General features: G+C 41.8%; 2 protein-coding genes across 2 annotated transcripts; both read left to right on the top strand.

Annotated features, from left to right (window-relative positions):
* The first annotated feature begins 3563 nt into the window (after positions 1–3563).
* On the top strand, positions 3564–8845 carry LOC108415729 (E3 ubiquitin-protein ligase TRIM39-like). The gene is made up of 7 exons (XM_037533943.1): positions 3564–3706; positions 4018–4598; positions 4691–4786; positions 6765–6998; positions 7094–7241; positions 7544–7570; positions 7681–8845. Exons 2-7 carry the CDS (start codon positions 4020–4022, stop codon positions 8226–8228), a joined length of 1632 nt encoding a protein of 543 aa, XP_037389840.1. The 5' UTR covers positions 3564–3706; positions 4018–4019; the 3' UTR covers positions 8229–8845.
* A 6026-nt stretch (positions 8846–14871) lies between these two features.
* On the top strand, positions 14872–19226 carry LOC119261561 (nuclear factor 7, brain-like). The gene is made up of 6 exons (XM_037533228.1): positions 14872–15001; positions 15317–15897; positions 15990–16085; positions 17427–17667; positions 17819–17884; positions 17995–19226. The coding sequence occupies exons 2-6, from the start codon at positions 15319–15321 to the stop codon at positions 18540–18542; spliced, it is 1530 nt and encodes a 509-aa protein (XP_037389125.1). The 5' UTR covers positions 14872–15001; positions 15317–15318; the 3' UTR covers positions 18543–19226.
* Positions 19227–21558: the final 2332 nt, after the last annotated feature.

Here is a 21558-nt window from a genome sequence, read left to right as displayed (position 1 = left end):
CAGATTTTTCATTATTCAGGCTCAGGAAGTTCTCCACCAGCCAAGCCCTCACGTCGGTTAAAGAGTTCAGCAAGGCATTAGGTGACAAGCTGTGAGAAGGCTTTGTACAAATGTATATCTGGACATCAAGGAACGTACCTGTTTCTCGGACATTGAGCTGTTGGCTGTCGGACTCAGGCCATATTATTTACCACGCAAGTATTCGCATGCCATCATCGTGACTGTCTACATTCCCCCCTCTGCCAACCCGACATCGGCAAGTGACGTCATTTATTCAACAACAGCATGTGTCCAAACGCTACACCCGAGTGCCTTTATCGCCATATCAGGTGACTTTAACCATGGCCAAGGTCGCTATGGCCAAGGCACTACCACACTTCACTCAGTATGTGGACTGTCCCACCAGAGAGGAAAGAACACTGGACCTGCATTATGCTAATGTTAAGGACGCATACAGTTGCTCCCCCCTTCCCCCTCTGGGTAGGTCAGAGCACAACTTGGTTCACCTCAGCTCCTGCTGCACGGAGAGGACATTGACGGGCTCTCAGAGTGTATCACGGACTACATTAACTTCTGTGTGGACTCCACTGTCCCAACCAGGACTGTTAAATGTTACCCAAACAACAAGCCGTGGGTAACAAAGGACATTAAGGCTCTCCTCAACAAGAAAAAGAGAGCCTTCAGAGCTGGAGACAGGGTGGAGGTGAGAACGATCCAGAGGGAACTGAGGACAGCTATCAAGGAGGCAAAGGACAAATATAGGAGGAAGCTGGAGTGGAAACTCCAGCAAAACAACATGAGGGAGGTCTGGAATGCAATGAGGACCATCACCAGCTTCAGGTCTAGCAAAAACAGAGGAGTAGAGGTCAGTGTGGATGGGGCCAACAAGCTAAATCTGTTCTTTAACAGATTTGACACGGCAGGCTCTGTCCCCCGCCAGCCTGACTCCTCTGCTGCCAGTCCTCAGCAGACCATACCACTCATCCCCCCTCCCACTCCTGATAGCCTGCCCCCCTCTTGTGAAAGCCCCTCTCACACCTCCATCCCTCCCCCACCCACCACCTCTACAGTGTGTCTCATTGCTGACCAGGTGAGAAGACAACTGAAGAGACTCCACACAAACGAGGCTGCAAGCCCTGATGGGGTTCCACCCAGGGTGCTTAAAGCCTGTGCCACCCAACTTTGTGGAGTACTTCAACATGTCTTCAACTTGAGCCTGAGTCTCCAGAGGGTCCCCATGATGTGGAAGACATCCTGCATTGTTCCTGTCCCAAAGACGCCACGACCCAGTGACGCCAAGGACTACAGGCCAGTGGCACTGACGTCTCATGTCATGAAGACCATGGAGAGGCTCGTCTTGGATCAGCTCCGACCCATAGTCCAGCTTTTTCTAGATCCCCTCCAGTTTGCCTATCAGCCCCGCCTGGGAGTTGAAGACGCCATCATCTACCTGCTCAACCGAGTTTATGTCTCTACCAAAATGCACCACAGAGCGCCACAGGAAGTCATTCTTACCTGTGGCCATCAAACTCTATAACTGCTCCCTCAGTGTGTGATTCACAAAACTCAATACCAAACTGTTCATATGTACAATAATAACAATTGTGTGTGCAATAACTCAGAGGGTCACTAACTTAATTTAAATCATTTAAATAATTGTAATTGCTTTATACCTGATGTTTCACATTACTATCACAATCAACGCCACCTTACTATATTCTTAAGTACTTAAATCTGGTGTACATACTGTAATTTCTCTATATTGTCTTAAATTATTAGTAAAGTGTTTATTTTTACATAAATGCCTGGAACTGTAACAAATGCAATTTCCCCCTGGGATCAATAAAGGAACCTGAATCTGAATCTGAATCATCGGCAAAACAGTGAAACTGCAGCACATGATGTCTAATGATGTTACCAATAACGTAATGTACAATAATGTACATTAATATGTACAAAATAAAAAGCAGGGACCCAAGAACAGAGCCCTGGGGCACACCATGTGACAAAGAGCATGTGTCAGATCGAAAACCTCCCATTGAAACAAACTGCTGCCTACCAGAAAGATATGATTGGAGCCAAGCAAATGCAGTATCAATTATGCCAAATATATGTTTGAGACGAGTTAGTAAAAGGCTATGACACACTGTATCAAATGTTGCAGTAAGGTCCAATAGAACAAGCAGACTCAGCAGTCCTTGGTCGGCTGACATCAGCAAATCAATGACAACCCTAACAAGAGCAGTTTCTGTGCTGTGATTCCTCCTAAATCCTGATTTAAAGACCTCAAACAGATCACATGATACAATATGTGCTGTTAACTGAGCAGCTACTGTACGCTTCAACAGTTTAGCAAGGAATGGGAGATTAGAGATGGGCCTAAAATTTGCGAGATTCTCAGGATCTAAGCCAGGCTTCTTGAGAACTCGAGTAATAGCTGCCACTTTCAGAGAAGCTGGGACCATTCCTGAGCTAAGGATCTAACTGACATGTAGTTGCCCTTGAGGAATTAATCATCTGTGAAACATACTGTTAGTTTACAGTATTGAACGTAGAAAAATAACTGCTGCTGAACTGAGAAAATAGTTGTGGAATGTTTGGGGTAGCTGCCGTAGGCTGAAACTGAGAGTAAACTGTGTGTATTTTATGATTGAAGAAGTTCATGAAAGGAGAGCAGAGTTCAGCTGAGGGAACCATGGGGAAACTTTTCACAGGGCTCTATAACTTATTGACCGTTGAAAAGTGAGCTCTAGGGTTACCGTGGGCACCATGAATAACATTAGAATGATAAAGTGTTTTAGCTTCCTGTAGTTTTTCCTTATAAAACAAAACATGATCACTGTAAGCAAGAGCACGCACAGTCAGGCCAGTTCTATTAGCAAGACGTTCAAGCTGACGCCCAACAGCTTTCAGCTTGCGTAGCTCAGCAGTATACCAGGGAGCAGGCTGAGAAAATGTAACCAAGCGTGTTCTTAGAGGTGCCAGGTGATTTAAAATATGTGACAGTGTTTCGTCATAATGTGTAACTAGCAGATCAGGATCTAAACAATCAGGTAATGTAACTCTTGTTCCTGATGCAGTTCACAGAGAGACTGTAACTGTCACTAGCAGAGTGTACTGAGATCTCTCTCAGCGCTCAGAATTGGTTTCTCATGTTTATATCATGTCTTGCTTTAGTTTTGATGGTACACATTATTTTCTCGGATGTAGCCGAGACGACTCAGAAATATTCCAGGTTGTGATTAAAAATCTAAAAAGATTAACTCTATTATTCAAGTAGTTTTCCAATAAACTGCTTATTTACTCTGACTTTCCTTACTTATTTACTTTATAATGTCCTTTATTATTATTTTCACTTGTACTGAACTAAATCATGAAGTAAATCATTACTTCAGTGACTGTGTTTTTACTTAAGTAGAGATTTCCAGCACTATTTCCTCTCCTGTGTAAGTCAGATGGTAAATATCTGCCACCTGCTGGTCAAAACCTGCAAGTGCATCAAACCGTCGTCGTGATAAAGCAGGTGAGTTCACATGACGTCACTCAGGAGAAACGAAAGTAAAGGGAGCTTCATAAACAGAATCCAGTTCTTCCAGCAGGACACAGGTTCCAGTCTGAAGGTTCTCCAGCCAGGAAACTCAGTGAAACTCTACAGATCAACTCTGAAGACGAAGAAAAGCAGACCAAAGGAGAGAAAGTGAAAGTGGTAATGAGTCTAAGTTTCTTACTGTCTGTTACTGAAAATACAGCTGTTCAGATCATTTCTGTCCGTCACTGTCGGTCAGGGTTTGTCAGTTTGGTCCGTGTTTTACAGCAGAAGCTGTGATCGTTTGTTCAGCTACAGATTCATGATTGACGGGTAGAATGTGAAGCTCATCAGTCAGATGAATGTGAATGATTGAAGATACACATTTCATGAGAACAAGTCTTTTTCTGACGACATCCAGTTAAAAGAAATACACAGTAGTGTTTATTAAACCACTAAGAATTGTCATGAATTGTCATCTCCTCTGTCAGTCATGGCTTCCTCCAGCAGTCTCCTGTCTGAAGATCAGCTCCAGTGCTCCATCTGTCTGGATGTGTTCACTGTTCCGGTCACCACTCCATGTGGACACAACTTCTGCAGGGTCTGTCTCAAAGAGTGCTGGGACAGCAGTTCACGCTGCCAGTGTCCAGTCTGTAAGGCAGAATATCCAACAAGACCTGAACTGTCTGTGAACACCTTCATCTCTGGACTGGCTGCTCAGTTCAAGAAGTCAGTTCAGGTCAAATCCAGCAGAGCTCCAGAGAAACCTGCCAAACCTCAGGTGCTCTGTGACTACTGTGAAAAGAGAAGTGCAGCTCTGAAGTCCTGCCTGACCTGTATGGCCTCTTACTGCAAGACTCATCTGGAACCTCATCAGAGAGTCGCTGTATTAAAGAAACACAAACTGATGGTCCCTGTGGAGAACCTGGAGAACTACATCTGCCAGAAACATGAGATGCCCCTGGAGCTGTTCTGTAGAGACGACCAGACGTGTGTGTGTCAGTTCTGCACTGAGACAGACCACAAGACTCACAGCACTGTCCCCATAGAGGAGGAGAGTGGAGAGAAGAAGGTGAGGAACATTTAGAGAAATGTTCCCTCTGTTCTGTTGTGTTTGGGTTTAAATGAATGAGTGGTTTTGTTATATTTTGTCCTTTTTTATAGACTCAGCTGGGAAAGACACAGGCTGAAGTTCAGCAGATGATCCAGGACCGACTGAAGAAGATTGAGGACATCAAACAGTCTGTAGAGCTCAATAAAGTGAGTCTGAGCTGAATTTATATCAGGTCTTAGTAAAAGTACAGCGTTGGTATATGTTGCTAGTGACGTCAGACAGACAGTGATAAGCAGAGGTGGACAAAGTAAACAAATTATGTACTGGAGTTAAAGTAGAGATACACAATTTTACTTTTTACTCCAGTAAAAGTAGAAGTTCCTCCCTTTAGACCTCCACTTGAGTTAAAGTACAAAAGTATTTGGGTCCAAATGTACTTAAGTATCAAAAGTAAAAGTACTAAAAGATTAATTAACTTAATTCAACTTAGTTCCAATTTAAATAAAACTGGCTTTAAACTCGGGGTCACACTGGAAGTAGTCATGAGAAGATGCATGAATTGTTTTTGTTTACGACATTTGGCAGACGCTTTTATCCGGAGTGACTTACAGCTTGATCATTTATGCAGAAGTAGGTGAAGGCAGTGTTGGGAGTCTTGCCCAAGGACTCTTATTGGTATAGTGCAGGGTGTTTACGCAGGCGGGGATTGAATCCCAGCCTGCAGTGTGGAAGGCAGATGTGGTACCTGGTACGCTATACACAAGCTATATGTGATATAGCGTAGCAGGTGTGACTAGTGATAAGCAGAGGTGGACAAAGTAAACAAATCATGTACTGGAGTTAAAGTAGAGATACACAATTTTACTTTTTACTCCAGTAAAAGTAGAAGTTCCTCCCTTTAGACCACCACTTGAGTAAAAGTACAAAAGTATTTGTCTTCAAATGTACTTAAGTATCAAAGTAAAAGTACTAAAAGATTAATTAACTTAATTCAACTTAGTTCCACGTTTAAGTTTAATAAAAACTGGCTTTAAACTCAGGATCACAGATGAGCTCCTTTACTATGTTGATCTGTAGGCCTCTGTTCATAAACATAAACCAGCCCAAACTAATTTACTATAAAATGAAATGGTGTTTGTAGAAATTCTGAAAAAAGCCGCGTCAGTCTCGACTGCATATGTGGACATATTTCTATATTGTGCTCTATTTACACAAAGTTAGGTTAGTTCATCATTTATGTTGAACAGACTCTCCCAAAGTTTTACGCTGCTGCGCTGATGTTGAACCGTGTGCTGCACTGGGTCGGTATGACGAACAGGTCAAAACCAGCTCTAAACAAAGTGACCACTGGGCCCTGATTGATGCTCTGGCTTTGCGCTTCTTTCGTTTTGACATGTTACGTTTTTATACACACAGAAACCAAAAGGAACGACAGATTTCTCAAAATGTAGGAGGAAAAAGTCAGATATTAGACTCTGAAATGTAGTGGGGTGAAAGGAAAAAGTCACCCAGAATGGAGAAACTTCAGTACAGATACACCAAAAACACTAAAGTACAGAAACTAATTACATTTGTTTCATTACTGTCCACCACTGGTGATAATCACAGAGTATTGTAGTGTTCACTGCTGTTAAAACAGACACACCAGTCATGGTGCTTTACTTTCCAGCTGTTGGTGGCCTCAGCTACGCCAGACATCAGTGAAGCTTTCGTCTGCCTAACATTTCGTTCTCTGCACCAGCTCACATCTGCCTCTTTCCCCCTCGGCCCACACATACACCCTCCGGGGGGTTCCTAGCTCCGCCCAACTTCAATAAGAGTCCTTAATCAAACTGAACTCAGTGAATAAATGCCAGGAAACACAAAACCAAAACCTATCATGACAGAAACGTCTCTCAAACACGCTACAGTATCAGTGTTTGTCCTTTTGAATGCTTGAATACTTAGAAGTCAACTAATGGTTCTGTTTTCTATCTTTTCTTTTATTGCCATGTTTTAATTTCAGTAATTACTTTTATATTAAATTTCCCAGTTTTACTCTCATTTATCTCTTTCTGTAAGTGTTTATGTTCTTTATTGTTCTCTATTACTGTTTTAGGCTGATTCATATAATGTAAAGTAAATTGAATACATTTAATGTACGAAAGCTGCTTTATTAACAATGTCATTACTGTCTCCTGCTAGAAAAGCTCAGAGAAGGAGAAAGCAGACAGTGTGGAGGTCTTCAGAGCTCTGCTGCGCTGCATTGAGAGAAGCCAGGCGGAGCTGCTTGAGGTGATGGAGGAGAAGCAGAAAGCAGCAGAGAGGCAGGCTGAAGAGATCATTAAAGAGCTGGAGCAGGAAATCACTGAGCTAAAGAGGAGAGACACTGAGCTGGAGCAGCTCTCCCACACTGAGGACCACCTCCACCTCCTACAGGTCAGAGTCCCTCTGTTTCTCCATAGTAATGCAGTCCGTCACAGGACAGCGCTGCCCATGCTGAGGGGTTTCTCCTCTCTCCTGCTGGACTGTAGGTTTACCCGTCCCTCTGCAGCCCTCCACCCACCAAGAACTGGACTGAGGTCAGGATTAACTCTCATCTGAGGGTGGAGCCTCTGAGGAGAGCTCTGACTCCGCTTCAGGAAGAGCTCAGTAAGGAGATGGAGAAGGTTGATGAGCATGGTGAGTATTTACTGGTTATTAAAACATTTTGATGTTCAGCAGAAAAAAAATATTGGTAGGAAGAAAAATTCAGGACTTCATCAAGATACAAATACCAGAAATGAATGTTTGTGTAAATCAGGCATTTAAATAATTAATTATTAGATTTTTAATCCTTTAAAATTCCCATCCATGACATCACTGCACTGTCACTTAGTGTTAATATGAAATGCTGGTTTGTAGTCGATACTAATGAGGCATTTAATTTAGCTCAATATAAATTCTAATAACAAATGATGTCATCCTTTATTCTTCTAACACAGAAATGAAGAGAATTCAACAATATGCAGGTGTGTGGATTCTCACTGATACATAATATTATTGAGTAAAATATATGAGTCTGCATTAGTGTGAGTATGGTTAGTGTTAAAATGGGTTAAACTGTGTGTTTCTCTCTCAGTGGACGTGACTCTGGATCCTGATTCAGCTCATCCCTTCCTCATCCTGTCTGATGACGGGACAGAAGTGAGACACGGAGACAAACGACAGAATCTCCCTGATAAACCAGAGAGGTTTGATCGTTGTGTCAATGTGCTGGGAAATGAGGGGTTCTCCTCAGGGAGATTTTACTATGAGGTTCACGTCAGAGGGAAGACTGAGTGGGATTTAGGAGTGACCAGAGAGTCCAGTAGCAGGAAGGGGAAGATTATACTGAGTCCTGAGAATGGATACTGGACTGTATGGCTGAGAAATGAGACTGAATATAAAGCTCTGGACTCTCCTCGTGTTCCTCTCTCCCTGAAACAGACTCCTCAGAAGGTGGGGGTGTTTGTGGATTATGAGGAGGGTCTGGTCTCCTTCTATGATGTTGAGTCCAGGTCTCATATCTACTCTTTCACTGGTCAGTCTTTCACTGAGAAACTCTATCCATTATTCAGTCCCTCTCTCAATGAAGGAGGTAAAAACTCAGCACCGCTGATCATCACACCTGTTAAACATCAGAAATGAGGTGAACTTCTTTAATAAAACATTTTTGTCAGAAACAAATCTGTCATTTGAAACATTTCAGAGCATAAATAGAGAGTTTTAAACTCTTTATAACATAATGTAATTAATGAATTAATTAACAAGCTAATAAATTAATAGACGATTTTTGATTCACTCATTTTGGAGAACTCTGTAAGTCAGTTGAACAGTGTTATAACACTGTTTATCACAGATCTCCTTTTAATGAACTGAAATGATCATGAAGCTCAAAATATCAGCTTCAGTTTGATGAACTTGATGTGGGAATCTCAGTCTTTTATATGAAGATGAAGCTCTGCATCTTTTTGATTCGTGTAAATACTTAAAGTTATTATAATTTTACTCCAAATCCCAATAAAATAACATTTTAAACATCTAAACTCTCAAATCTAAGTGTTTAATAAATAAGCTTGAGCTGACTTTTAAGTTCAGTTGGAAACAATAAACAAATCGAGGAAATGTGTGTGTTAGCATGAGCTCTGTGTTCATGTTGTCTGTTTTTATTTCAGTCTGTTTAAAGCATGAAACGCTCAAGTTTAAATGAAGCTGTATTAAATGTCAAATTAAGCTCTACAAAAGAAATAAACAGATCTACTGAACTTCTCAAAGCTCCATCAAGTGTTTTGATGTCAGTGCAGTTTTCCTGAGGATTTATACACAGTAGAACTTTCTCTGCAGGCTCCTCCGTACCGTGCCCTCCTCAAATATTGGCCCCCCTTAATAAACCAGAGCAAAACAGACTGTAAAGACTTCTTCATTTCTGATCCTTTTGGTTTTTCTTTTTAAATAGCAGACTTATAACTTTTATTGAAATAAAAAACAAAATCAATCGTATCAGGAAATACAGATTTCTCTCTAATCTGTGTGTCACAGTCATCGGCACCTCTTCGTTTAATTCTTTGTGCAGCCTCCCTTTGCTGAAATAACATGTTTGCATCATGTAAGTGTTGCAGACTCGTCAGCTGAACATTGCTGTGAATCTCCTGTTCTGCCACGTCTGAACGGCGCTCTGCTGGATTCAGATCTGGGGAATGTGAAGATCATTGAAGTTCACTGAACTTATTCTTATGTTCAGTGGATCCAGTTCAAGATGACCTGATGCCAAGGTGCATTATCACACTGGAAGTAGTCATGAGAAGATGCATGAATTGTTTATGTTTGCGGCATTTGGCAGACGCTTTTATCCGGAGCGACTTACAGACTTACAGACCTACACAAGTCGGTGAAGGCGGTGTTGGGAGTCTTGCCCAAGGACTCTTATTGGTATAGTGCAGGGTGTTTACCCAGATGGGGTTTGAATCCCAGCCTGCAGTGTGGAAGGCAGAGATGTTACCTGCTACGCTATACACAACCTATATACACGCTATATACAATTGTGTCTATAAACCATTACCCCACCTCCACCAGCCTTAAAAGAATCCTTGAAGTAGAATCTTTTCTAAGAGTAAATATAAGAATCTCTAGATGTTAATGTTTGGCGTCGTCTGGTGGTGGAAGCCTGTTATAACTCTATTTTGTGGAGCTGTAAGCTACAAATGTCTGGATTCAGATAAACAGTAATACAGAGTTCAGTGGAAACCTCCCATATAAACAGCACAGCAAGGACAACAAACATATTAAACCAATAATAATATTAATAATAATAATAATAATAATAATAATATGTGCTAACAGTTCATAGTTTCATGTCTTCATTAATCACCTATGAGAGAGAAACAGAACACACGCCAGTCTGATTCATCTTGATGGTCTTTATGTGGAACATCTGTACAGCTGTGTTGAGTTATATATGACTAATGACAGTTTGTGATTATGAGTGAAGGAAAGTTTGTAGAGCAGGTTTAACTGAACTCAGCTCTGTGTTTAAATGATTAAACACTGATAGACGTTTCTTGTCTGTGTCTGTAAAGAAGTGAACAGCTGAATCGAGGAGCTGCTGCTTTTAGCTCAGTAACGTTTGAATAGATTCTGTTTAATGTTGTTTTTCTCTGAATGGGAGCTAAAAGAAAAGCTCCCAGTGTTTGTACAGAGCTGCATACCTTTATTCCTACACATCAGAGCCCCCACAGGACTGAACAGAGCTGTTAGAGCTGAGCAGATGGTGGATGAAGCAGTCTGGAATAATCCAGTTCAGCATGTAGAGCTGAGCAGAGCTGTAGAGAATCATTCCAGGGAGGTTAAAGAAGTAAAATCAGGTGTTTCTACTTGATTAGAATTCATCCTAAAATAAAGCCCAACAGTTTGTGCAGTGAACTGTGTCTTCTTAATAGCAGTAAACACCACAACACTTTGACTCCTCGACCTCATCGTACAGACAGTACCACAGCATCAGAGACGGTGTTCTGTCAGTTCATCACAGAACACAGCCTGACTCTGAACTCGCTCACGCCAGAGGGTCTAAGATCTAAACTGGATAAACTGCTGTTGTTGTTAATGTTTTAAATGGGGGAAATGTACTAAACAGTATCAGTGAATTCGTCCAGACTGAAGGCTGTGAATGTGACTGTGTGTAGACGTTCACACCTGTTAGTGGAAGCTGACGGTCAGAGAGCTGATGGGCAGCAGGGCTGTCATTCGTAATCACATTATCATTGTTTGAGTAATAAACCTGTTATTTTGTCTCTTAAATTCATTTCAGAGATTCCAAACTATTGAAGCAGAAAAACTCGGACGGCTCATATAATCACCCGACCATGAAAAGCATGTAGTTTAATAATAATAATAATAATAATAATAATAATACATTTTTATTTAAAAGCCCTTTTCAAGAAACCCAAGGACACTGTACAATAAATAATAAAAGAAAAAAAGAAGGTAGATAAAAAAGTAAGAACATGAACAAACATACATAGACACATACAAAACCTTAACACAAACACATAGAATCAACCATATGCTAGTTTAAAAAGTTTTGACTCGGGATTTAAAACCATCAACAGATGAACAAGCTTGCAGTTCATGAGGAAGACCATTCCACAGCTTTGGACCTGTGACACAGAATGGTCTATTACCAATGGTGCTTATCTTAAAATGTGGGACCTCAAGCAAGTGGAGGATAGAGGACTGAAGAGTACGCACTGGAGTATAAGATTGAAGTAGACTTCTTAGGTAAGATGGGGCAAGGTCATGCAGGGATTTAAACACCAACACAAGTCATTTGTACTGTATACGGTAGTTCACTGGGAGCCAGTGGAGACGACTAAGGACTGGAGTAATATGCTCCCAAGATCGTGTATGGGTCAGCACCCTAGCAGCAGAGTTCTGCACATATTGCAGCCTGCTCAAAACCCAAGCAGGGAGGCCAGACAGCAGAGCATTGCTGTAGTCAAGCCTAGAAGTTATAAATGCACGGACTATGGTGTCAGCAGCAGTGAAAGTGAGGAAAGAGCGAATCCTAGAAATGTTTTTAAGATGGTAAAAGGCTGTCCTACATGTGTTGTTAATGTGTGATTCAAACGATAATGTAGAATCAAAAATTACTCCAAGATTTCTCACTTGTGTAGAGGTAGAGACAACAAAACCAGGGATACAGACAGTAGTGTCACTAAGCCTCCTGACTGTTGCAGGAGAAGCTACTATGATGGCTTCAGATTTTTCATTATTCAGGCTCAGGAAGTTCTCCACCAGCCAAGCCCTCACGTCGGTTAAGCAATTCAGCAAGGCATTAGGTGGCAAGCTGTGAGAAGGCTTTGTACAAATGTATATCTGGACATCAAGGAACGTACCTGTTGCCCGGACATTGAGCTGTTGGCTGTCGGACTCAGGCCATATTATTTACCACGCAAGTATTCGCATGCCATCATCGTGACTGTCTACATTCCCCCCTCTGCCAACCCGACATCGGCAAGTGACGTCATTTATTCAACTACAGCACATCTCGAAACGCTACACCCGAGTGCCTTTACCGCCATATCAGGTGACTTTAACCATGGCCAAGGTCGCTATGGCCAAGGCACTACCACACTTCACTCAGTATGTGGACTGTCCCACCAGAGAGGAAAGAACACTGGACCTGCTGTATGCTAATGTTAAGGACGCATACATTTGCTCCCCCCTTCCCCCTCTGGGTAGGTCAGAGCACAACTTGGTTCACCTCAGCTCTTGCCGCACGGAGAGGACATTGACGGGCTCTCAGAGTGTATCACGGACTACATTAACTTCTGTGTGGACTCCACTGTCCCAACCAGGACTGTTAAATGTTACCCAAACAACAAGCCGTGGGTAACAGAGGACAATAAGGCTCTCCTCAACAAGAAGAAGAGGGCCTTCAGAGCTGGAGACAGGGTGGAGGTGAGAACGATCCAGAGGGAACTGAGGACAGCTTTCAAGGAGGCAAAGGACAAATATAGGAAGAAGCTGGAGTGGAAACTCCAGCAAAACAATATGAGGGAGGTCTGGAATGGAATGAGGACCGTCACCAGCTTCAGGTCTAGCAACAACAGAGGAGTAGAGGTCAGTGTGGATGGGGCAAACAAGCTAAATCTGTTCTTTAACAGATTTGACACGGCAGGCTCTGTCCACCCCCAGCCTGACTCCTCTGCTGCCAGTCCTCAGCAGACCATACCACTCATCCCCCCTCCCCCTCCTGATAGCCTGCCCCCCTCTTGTGAAAGCCCCTTTCACACCTCCATCCCTCCCCCACCCACCACCTCTACAGTGTGTCTCATTGCTGACCAGGTGAGAAAACAACAGAAGAGACTCCACACAAACGAGGCTGCAAGCCCTGATGGGGTTCCACCCAGGGTGCTTAAAGCCTGTGCCACCCAACTTTGTGGAGTACTTCAACATGTCTTTAACTTGAGCCTGAGTCTCCAGAGGGTCCCCATGATGTGGAAGACATCCTGCATTGTTCCTGTCCCAAAGACGCCACGACCCAGTGACGCCAAGGACTACAGGCCAGTGGCACTGACGTCTCATGTCATGAAGACCATGGAGAGGCTCGTCTTGGATCAGCTCCGACCCATAGTCCATCCTTTTCTAGATCCTCTCCAGTTTGCGTATCAGCCCCGCCTGGGAGTTGAAGACGCCATCATCTACCTGCTCAACCGAGTTTATGTCTCTACCAAAATGCACCACAGAGCGCCACAGGAAGTCATTCTTACCTGTGGCCATCAAACTCTATAAATCCTCTCTCAGTGTGTGATTCACAAAACTCAATACCAAACTGTTCATATGAATGTAAATTCTCTATATTGTCTAAAATTATTTGTAAAGTGTTTATTTTTACATAAATGGCTGCAACTGTAACAAATGCAATTTCCCCCTGGGATCAATAAAGGAATCTGAATCTGAATCTGAATCATCGGCAAAACAGTGAAACTGCAGCCCATGATGTCTAATGATGTTACCAAGAGGAATATTGTACAAAATAAAAAGCAGGGACCTAAGAACAGAGCCCTGGGGCACACCATGTGACAAAGAGCATGTGTCAGATCAAAAACCTCCCATTGAAACAAACTGCTGCCTACCAGAAAGATATGATTGGAGCCAAGCAAATGCAGAATCAGTTATGCCAAATATATGTTTGAGACGAGTTAGTAAAAGGCTATGACACACTGTATCAAATGTTGCAGTAAGGTCCAATAGGACAAGCAGACTCAGCAGTCCTTGGTGACATCAGCAAATCATTGACAACCCTAACAAGAGCAGTTTCTGTGCTGTGATTCCTCCTAAATCCTGATTGAAAGACCTCAAACAGATTGAAGAAGTTCATGAAAGGAGAGCAGAGTTCAGCTGAGGGAACCATGGGAAAACTTTTCACAGGGCTCTATAACTTATTGACCGTTGAAAAGAGAGCTCTAGGGTTACCGTGGGCACCATGAATAACATTAGAATAATAAAGTGTTTTAGCTTCCTGTAGTTTTTCCTTATAAAACAAAACATGATCACTGTAAGCAAGAGCACGCACAGTCAGGCCAGTTCTATTAGCAAGACGTTCAAGCTGACGCCCAACAGCTTTCAGCTTGCGTAGCTCAGCAGTAGACCAGGGAGCAGGCTGAGAAAATGTAACCAAGCGTGTTCTTAGAGGTGCCAGGTGATTTAAAATATGTGACAGTGTTTCGTCATAATGTGTAACTAGCAGATCAGGATCTAAACAATCAGGTAATGGAACCCTTGTTCCTGATGCAGTTCACAGAGAGACTGTAACTGTCACTAGCAGAGTGTACTGAGATCTCTCTCAGCGCTCAGAATTGGTTTCTCATGTTTATATCATGTCTTGCTTTAGTTTTGATGGTACACATTATTTTCTCGGATGTAGCCGAGACGACTCAGAAATATTCCAGGTTGTGATTAAAAATCTAAAAAGATTAACTCTATTATTCAAGTAGTTTTCCAATAAACTGCTTATTTACTCTGACTTTCCTTACTTATTTACTTTATAATGTCCTTTATTATTATTTTCACTTGTACTGAACTAAATCATGAAGTAAATTATCACTTCAGTGACTGTGTTTTTACTTAAGTAGGGATTTCCAGCACTATTTCCTCTCCTGTGTAAGTCAGATGGTAAATATCTGCCACCTGCTGGTCAAAACCTGCATGTGCATCAAACCGTCGTCGTGATAAAGCAGGTGAGTTCACATGACGTCACTCAGGAGAAACGAAAGTAAAGGGAACTTCATAAACAGAATCCAGTTCTTCCAGCTGGACACAGGTTCCAGTCTGAAGGTTCTCCAGCCAGGAAACTCAGTGAAACTCTACAGATAAACTCTGAAGAAGCAGAAAAACAGACCAAAGGAGAGAAAGTGAAAGTGGTAATGAGTCTAAGTTTCTTACTGTCTGTTACTGAAAACACATCCAGCTGTTCAGATCATTTCTGTCCGTCACTGTCGGTCAGGGTTTGTCAGTTTGGTCCGTGTTTTACAGCAGAAGCTGTGATCGTTTGTTCAGCTACAGATTCATGATTGACAGATAGAACATGAAGCTCATCAGTCAGATGGATGTGACTGATTGAAGATCCACATTTCATGAGAACAAGTCTTTTTCTGTCGACATCCAGTTAAAAGAAATACACAGTAGTGTTTATTGAACCACTAAGAATTGTCATGAATTGTCATCTCCTCTGTTAGTCATGGCTTCCTCCAGCAGTCTCCTGTCTGAAGATCAGCTCCAGTGCTCCATCTGTCTGGATGTGTTCACTGATCCGGTCACCACTTCATGTGGACACAACTTCTGCAGGGTCTGTCTCAAAGAGTGCTGGGACAGCAGTTCATGCTGCCAGTGTCCAGTCTGTAAGACAGAATTTCCAACAAGACCTGAACTGTCTGTGAACACCTTCATCTCTGGACTGGCTGCTCAGTTCAAGAAGTCAGTTCAGGTCAAATCCAGCAGAGCTCCAGAGAAACCTGCCAAACCTCAGGTGCTCTGTGACTACTGTGAAAAGAGAAGTGCAGCTCTGAAGTCCTGCCTGACATGCATGGCCTCTTACTGCAAGACTCATCTGGATCCTCATCACAGAGTCACTGTATTAAAGAAGCACAAGCTGATGGACCCTGTGGAGAACCTGGAGAACTATATCTGCCAGAAACATGAGAGACCCCTGGAGCTGTTCTGTAGAGATGACCAGATGTGTGTGTGTCAGTTCTGCACTGAAGGAAACCACAAGACTCACAGGACTGTTCCTATAGAGGAGGAGAGTGGAGAGATGAAGGTGAGGAACATTTAGAGAAATGTTCCCTCTGTTCTGTTGTGTTTGAGTTTAAATGAATGAGTGGTTTTGTTATATTTTGTCCTTTTTTATAGACTCAGCTGGGAAAGACACAGGCTGAAGTTCAGCAGATGATCCAGGACCGACTGAAGAAGATTGAGGACATCAAACAGTCTGTAGAGCTCAATAAAGTGAGTCTGAGCTGAATTTATATCAGGTCTTAGTAAAAGTACAGCGTTGGTAAATGTTGCTAGTGACCTCCACTTGAGTAAAAGTACGAAAGTATTTGGCTTCAAATGTACTTAAGTATCAAAGTAAAAGTACTAAAAGATTAATTCACTTAATTCAACTTAGTTCAACTTAGTTCCACGTTTAAATTGAATAAAAACTGGCTTTAAACTCAGGATCACAGATGAGCTCCTTTACTATGTTGATCTGTAGGCCTCTGTTCATAAACATAAACCAGCCCAAACTCATTTACTATAAAATGAAATGGTGTTTGTAGAAATTCAGAAAAAAGCCGCGTCAGTCTCGACTGCATATGTGGACATATTTCTATATTGTGCTCTATTTACACGAAGTTAGGTTAGTTCATCATTTATGTTGAACAGACTCTCCCAAAGTTTTCCGCTGCTGCGCTGACGTTGAACTATGTGCTGCACTGGGTCGGTATGACCAACAGGTCAAAACCAGCTCTAAACAAAGTGACCGCTGGGCCCTAATTGATGCTCTGGCTTTGCGCTTCTTTCGTTTTGACATGTTACGTTTTTATACACACAGAAACCAAAAGGAACGACAGATTTCTCAAAATGTAGGAGGAAAAAGTCGGATATTAGACTCTGAAATGTAGTGGAGTGAAAGGAAAACGTCACCCAGAAATGGAGAAACTTCAGTACAGATACACCAAAAATACTAAAGTACAGAAACTAATTGCATTTGTTTCATTACTGTCCACCACTGGTGATAATCACAGAGTATTGTAGTGTTCACTGCTGTTAAAACAGACACACCAGTCATGGTGCTTTACTTTCCAGCTGTTGGTGGCCTCAGCTACGCCAGACATCAGTGAAGCTTTCGTCTGCCTAACATTTCGTTCTCTGCACCAGCTCACATCTGCCTCTTTCCCCCTTGGCCCACACATACACCCTCCGGGGGGGGTTCCCAGCTCCGCCCAACTTCAATAAGAGTCCTTAATCAAACTGAACTCAGTGAATAAATGCCAGGAAACACAAAACCAAAACCTATCATGACAGAAACGTCTCTCAAACACGCTACAGTATCAGTGTTTGTCCTTTTGAATGCTTGAATACTTAGAAGTCAACTAATGGTTCTGTTGCCATGTTTTAATTTCAGTAATTACTTTTATATTAAATTTCCCAGTTTTACTCTCATTTATCTCTTTCTGTAAGTGTTTATGTTCTTTATTGTTCCCTATTACTGTTTTAGGCTGATTCATATAATGTAAAGTAAATTGAATACATTTAATGTACGAAAGCTGCTTTCTTAACAATGTCATTATTGTCTCCTGTTAGAAAAGCTCAGAGAAGGAGAAAGCAGACAGTGTGGAGGTCTTCAGAGCTCTGCTGCGCTGCATTGAGAGAAGCCATGCGGAGCTGCTTGAGGTGATGGAGGAGAAGCAGAAAGCAGCAGAGAGGCAGGCTGAAGAGTTCATTAAAGAGCTGGAGCAGGAAATCACTGAGCTAAAGAGGAGAGACACTGAGAAGAAAAATTCAGGACTTCATCAAGATACAAATACCAGAAATGAATGTTTGTGTAAATCCGGCATTTAAATATTTAATTATGAGATTTTTAATCTTTTAAAATTCCCATCCATGGCATCACTGCACTGTCACTTAGTATTAATATGAAATGCTGGTTTGTAGTCGATACTAATGAGGCATTTAATTTAGCTCAATATAGATTCTAATAACAAATGATGTCATCCTTTATTCTTCTAACACAGAAATGAAGAGAATTCAACAATATGCAGGTGTGTGGATTCTCACTGATACATAATATTATTGAGTAAAATATATGAGTCTGCATTAGTGTGAGTATGGTTAGTGTTAAAATGGGTTAAACTGTGTGTTTCTCTCTCAGTGGACGTGACTCTGGATCCTGATTCAGCTCATCCTCAACTCATCCTGTCTGATGACGGGAAACAAGTGAGAGATGGAGACAAACGACAGAATCTCCCTGATAAACCAAAGTGGTTTGATTGTTGTGTCAATGTGCTGGGAAAGGAGGGGTTCTCCTCAGGGAGGTTTTACTATGAGGTTCAGGTCAGCGGGAAGACTAACTGGGATTTAGGAGTGACCACAGAGTCCAGTAACAGGAAGGGGGAGATTAGACTGAGTCCTGAGGATGGATACTGGACTGTGTGGCTGAGAAATGAGACTGAATATAAAGCTCTGGGCACTCCTTCTGTCCCCCTCTCCCTGAAACAGGCTCCCCAGAAGGTGGGGGTGTTTGTGGATTATGAGGAGGGTCTGGTCTCCTTCTATGATGTTGAGTCCAGGTCTCATATCTACTCTTTCACTGGTCAGTCTTTCACTGAGAAACTCTATCCATTATTCAGTCCCTCTCTCAGTTATGGAGGTAAAAACTCAGCACCGCTGATCATCACACCTGTTAAACTTCAGAAATGAGGTGAACTTCTTTAATAAATCATTTTTGTCAGAAACAAATCTGTCATTTGAAACATTTCAGAGCATAAATAGAGAGTTTTAAACTCTTTATAACATTATGTAATTAATGAATTAATTAACAAGCTAATAAATTAATAGACGATTTTTGATTCACTCATTTTGGAGAACTCTGTAAGTCAGTTGAACAGTGTTATAACACTGTTTATCACAGATCTCCTTTTAATGAACTGAAATGATCATAAAGCTCAAAATATCAGCTTCAGTTTGATGAACTTGATGTGGGAATCTCAGTCTTTTATATGAAGATGAAGCTCTGCGTCTTTTTGATTTGTGTAAATGCTTAAAGTTATTATAAATTTACTCCAAAATCCCAATGAAATAACATTTTAAACATCTAAACTCTCAAATCTAAGTGTTTAATCAATAAGCTTGAGCTGACTTTTAAGTTCAGTTGGAAACAATAAACAAATCGAGGAAATGTGTGTGTTAGCATGAGCTCTGTGTTCATGTTGTCTGTTTTTATTTCAGTCTGTTTAAAGCATGAAACGCTCAAGTTTCAATGAAGCTGTATTAAATGTCAAATTAAGCTCTACAAAAGAAATAAACAGATTTACTGAAATTCTCAAAGCTCCATCAAGTGTTTTGATGCAGTTTTCCTGAGGATTTATACACAGTAGAACTTTCTCTGCAGGCTCCTCCGTACCGTGCCCTCCTCAAATATCGGCCCCCTTAATAAACCAGAGCAAAACAGACTGTAAAGACTTCTTCATTTCTGATCCTTTTGGTTTTTCTTTTTAAATAATAACAGACTCATAACTTTTATTTAAATAAAAAACAAAATCAATCTTATCAGGAAATACAGATTTCTCTCTAATCTGTGTGTCAGTCTCATCAGATGAACATTGCTGTGAATCTCCTGTTCTGCCACGTCTGAACGGCGCTCTGCTGGATTCAGATCTGGGGACTGTAAAGTTCATTGAAGTTCACTGAACTTATTCTTATGTTCAATGGATCCAGTGGTGTATTATCACACTGGACCTATCATAGCATTTGGCAGACGCTCCTATCCAGAGCGACTCAGAATTTGCTCATTTTTTACAGGTAGGTGAAGGCAGTGTTGGGAGTCTTGCTCAAAGACTCTTGGTACAATATAATGTGTATAATATAGTATAGGTTGTATAGTATAGTATAGGGTGTTTATAAACCATTACCCCACCTCCACCAGCTTGAACTGTTCCCACAAGACAGTCTGGATCTGTGGATTCATGCAGTTTTTGACAAATGCTGAATGTCACATGTCATTCTTTGACAAATCGTCAAAGAATCCTTGAAGTAGCATCTTTATTAAGAGTAAATATAAGACTCAGTAGATGTTAATCGTTGGCTCCATCTGTTGGGGGAAGGCTGTAATAACTCTGGTTGGTGGAGCTGTAAGCTAGAAATGTCTGTATTCAAATAAACAGTAATACAGAGTTCATTGGAAACCTCCCATAAAAAACAGCACAACACAGGGAACATGGAGCCAATAATAATAATAATAATAATAATAATAATAAAAAATCATTTTCAATTCATAGTGTCATGCCTTCATTAATGACCTAAGAGAGAAAGAAACAGAACACACACCTAATTTCTTCATGTTCTTTATATGGAACATCTGCTCTAAAATTCAATCACTTATTGTTATTAAGCTCTTCAAAGTAAAGACACAGTGGGAGGTTAGCAAATCCCCTTTGCTCCATAAGGTATACCAGGCAGCTACAAACCCTCGCCTGGATGCAGCTACAAACCCTCGCCTGGATGCAGCTACAAACCCTCGCCTGGATGCAGCTATAAACCCTCGCCTGGATGCAGCTACAAACCCTCGCCTGGATGCAGCTACAAACCCTCGCCTGGATGCAGCTACAAACCCTCGCCTGGATGCAGCTACAAACCCTCGCCTGGGTGCAGCTACAAACCCTTTCCTGGATGCAGCTACAAACCCTTTCCTGGATGCAGCTACTAACCCTCGCCTGGATGCAGCTACTAACCCTCGCCTGGATGCAGCTACAAGCCCTCGCCTGGATGCAGCTACAAACCCTTTCCTGTATGCAGCTACCAACCCTTTCCTGGATGCAGCTACAAACCCTTTCCTGTATGCAGCTACAAACCCTTTCCTGGATGCAGCTACAAACCCTTGTTTGGATGCAGCTAAAAACCCTCGCCTGGATGCAGCTACAAACCCTTTCCTGGATGCAGCTACAAACCCTTTCCTGGATGCAGCTACAAACCCTTGTTTGGATGCAGCTACAAACCCTCGCCTGGATGCAGCTACAAACCCTTTCCTGGATGCAGCTACAGGCCTCACCAAACTTTTAACTAAACTTGCAAATTAAAAGAAATCAAGTTTCTAAAGTTTGCACCAATGCAGAACTGCCACCATTCAAAGGGGTTCATTTCAAAAAGCCTGGAGACAACAAAAACGAGGTTGTATTGAGAATCTATAACAAAGTTATCCTTCTTAGATTTTATTGACAATTCAGATGTGGAGCTACATCACCCCAAATGGTGAGAATGAGGCACAACACACCAGCACCGTAAGGACATGTGCTTATGAAGAACCCAGGGAAACTTGATGCATTGTCAGCTTAATTGTCAAAATTTATATAATCTGTAAGCATTAATACTTAGTTTATTAATTTTATTGTTGTGTATAACCTAAAACCTATCTTTTTCTTCTTTTAATTCATAGTGTATAACTTTGATAACAGATCAATACAACCTTTTCAGAGTTTAGACCATTGACAAAAAACACAGCAGCAACAAATCCTCACGGGTCCGTTTGCATGGCATCAGCAGTCGGTCGGCATCATAGGGCACAGCAGAGCAGTCCCACAGAGCAAGATCTCTCCCATCCAGCATAAAATCAGGGAATTAGTGAGGTTATGTGGATGAAACCTGTGTTTTGGCTGACGAGCTCTCTCCTCTCCCTCCAATCTGCTGGGTTCACCCCGGACTCACTGAGCATGCGCAGCAG

The sequence above is a fragment of the Pygocentrus nattereri genome, chromosome 2 (assembly GCF_015220715.1).
Source record: "Pygocentrus nattereri isolate fPygNat1 chromosome 2, fPygNat1.pri, whole genome shotgun sequence".
Lineage (NCBI taxonomy): Eukaryota > Metazoa > Chordata > Actinopteri > Characiformes > Serrasalmidae > Pygocentrus > Pygocentrus nattereri.
The sequence above is the reverse complement of the archived record's forward strand: the minus strand, read 5'-3'. Positions and strand labels throughout refer to the sequence as shown.

Excerpts from the sequence above, each read along its gene's own strand:
- LOC108415729 (XM_037533943.1), top strand. The coding sequence starts at position 4,020 with ATGGCTTCCTCCAGCAGTCTCCTGTCTGAAGATCAGCTCCAGTGCTCC. Across the intron at positions 4,787-6,764 it reads AGTCTGTAGAGCTCAATAAA|AAAAGCTCAGAGAAGGAGAA; the intron begins GTGAGTCTGAGC and ends GTCTCCTGCTAG. Across the intron at positions 6,999-7,093 it reads ACCACCTCCACCTCCTACAG|GTTTACCCGTCCCTCTGCAG; the intron begins GTCAGAGTCCCT and ends GCTGGACTGTAG.
- LOC119261561 (XM_037533228.1), top strand. The coding sequence starts at position 15,319 with ATGGCTTCCTCCAGCAGTCTCCTGTCTGAAGATCAGCTCCAGTGCTCC. Across the intron at positions 15,898-15,989 it reads AGGAGAGTGGAGAGATGAAG|ACTCAGCTGGGAAAGACACA; the intron begins GTGAGGAACATT and ends CCTTTTTTATAG. Across the intron at positions 16,086-17,426 it reads AGTCTGTAGAGCTCAATAAA|AAAAGCTCAGAGAAGGAGAA; the intron begins GTGAGTCTGAGC and ends GTCTCCTGTTAG.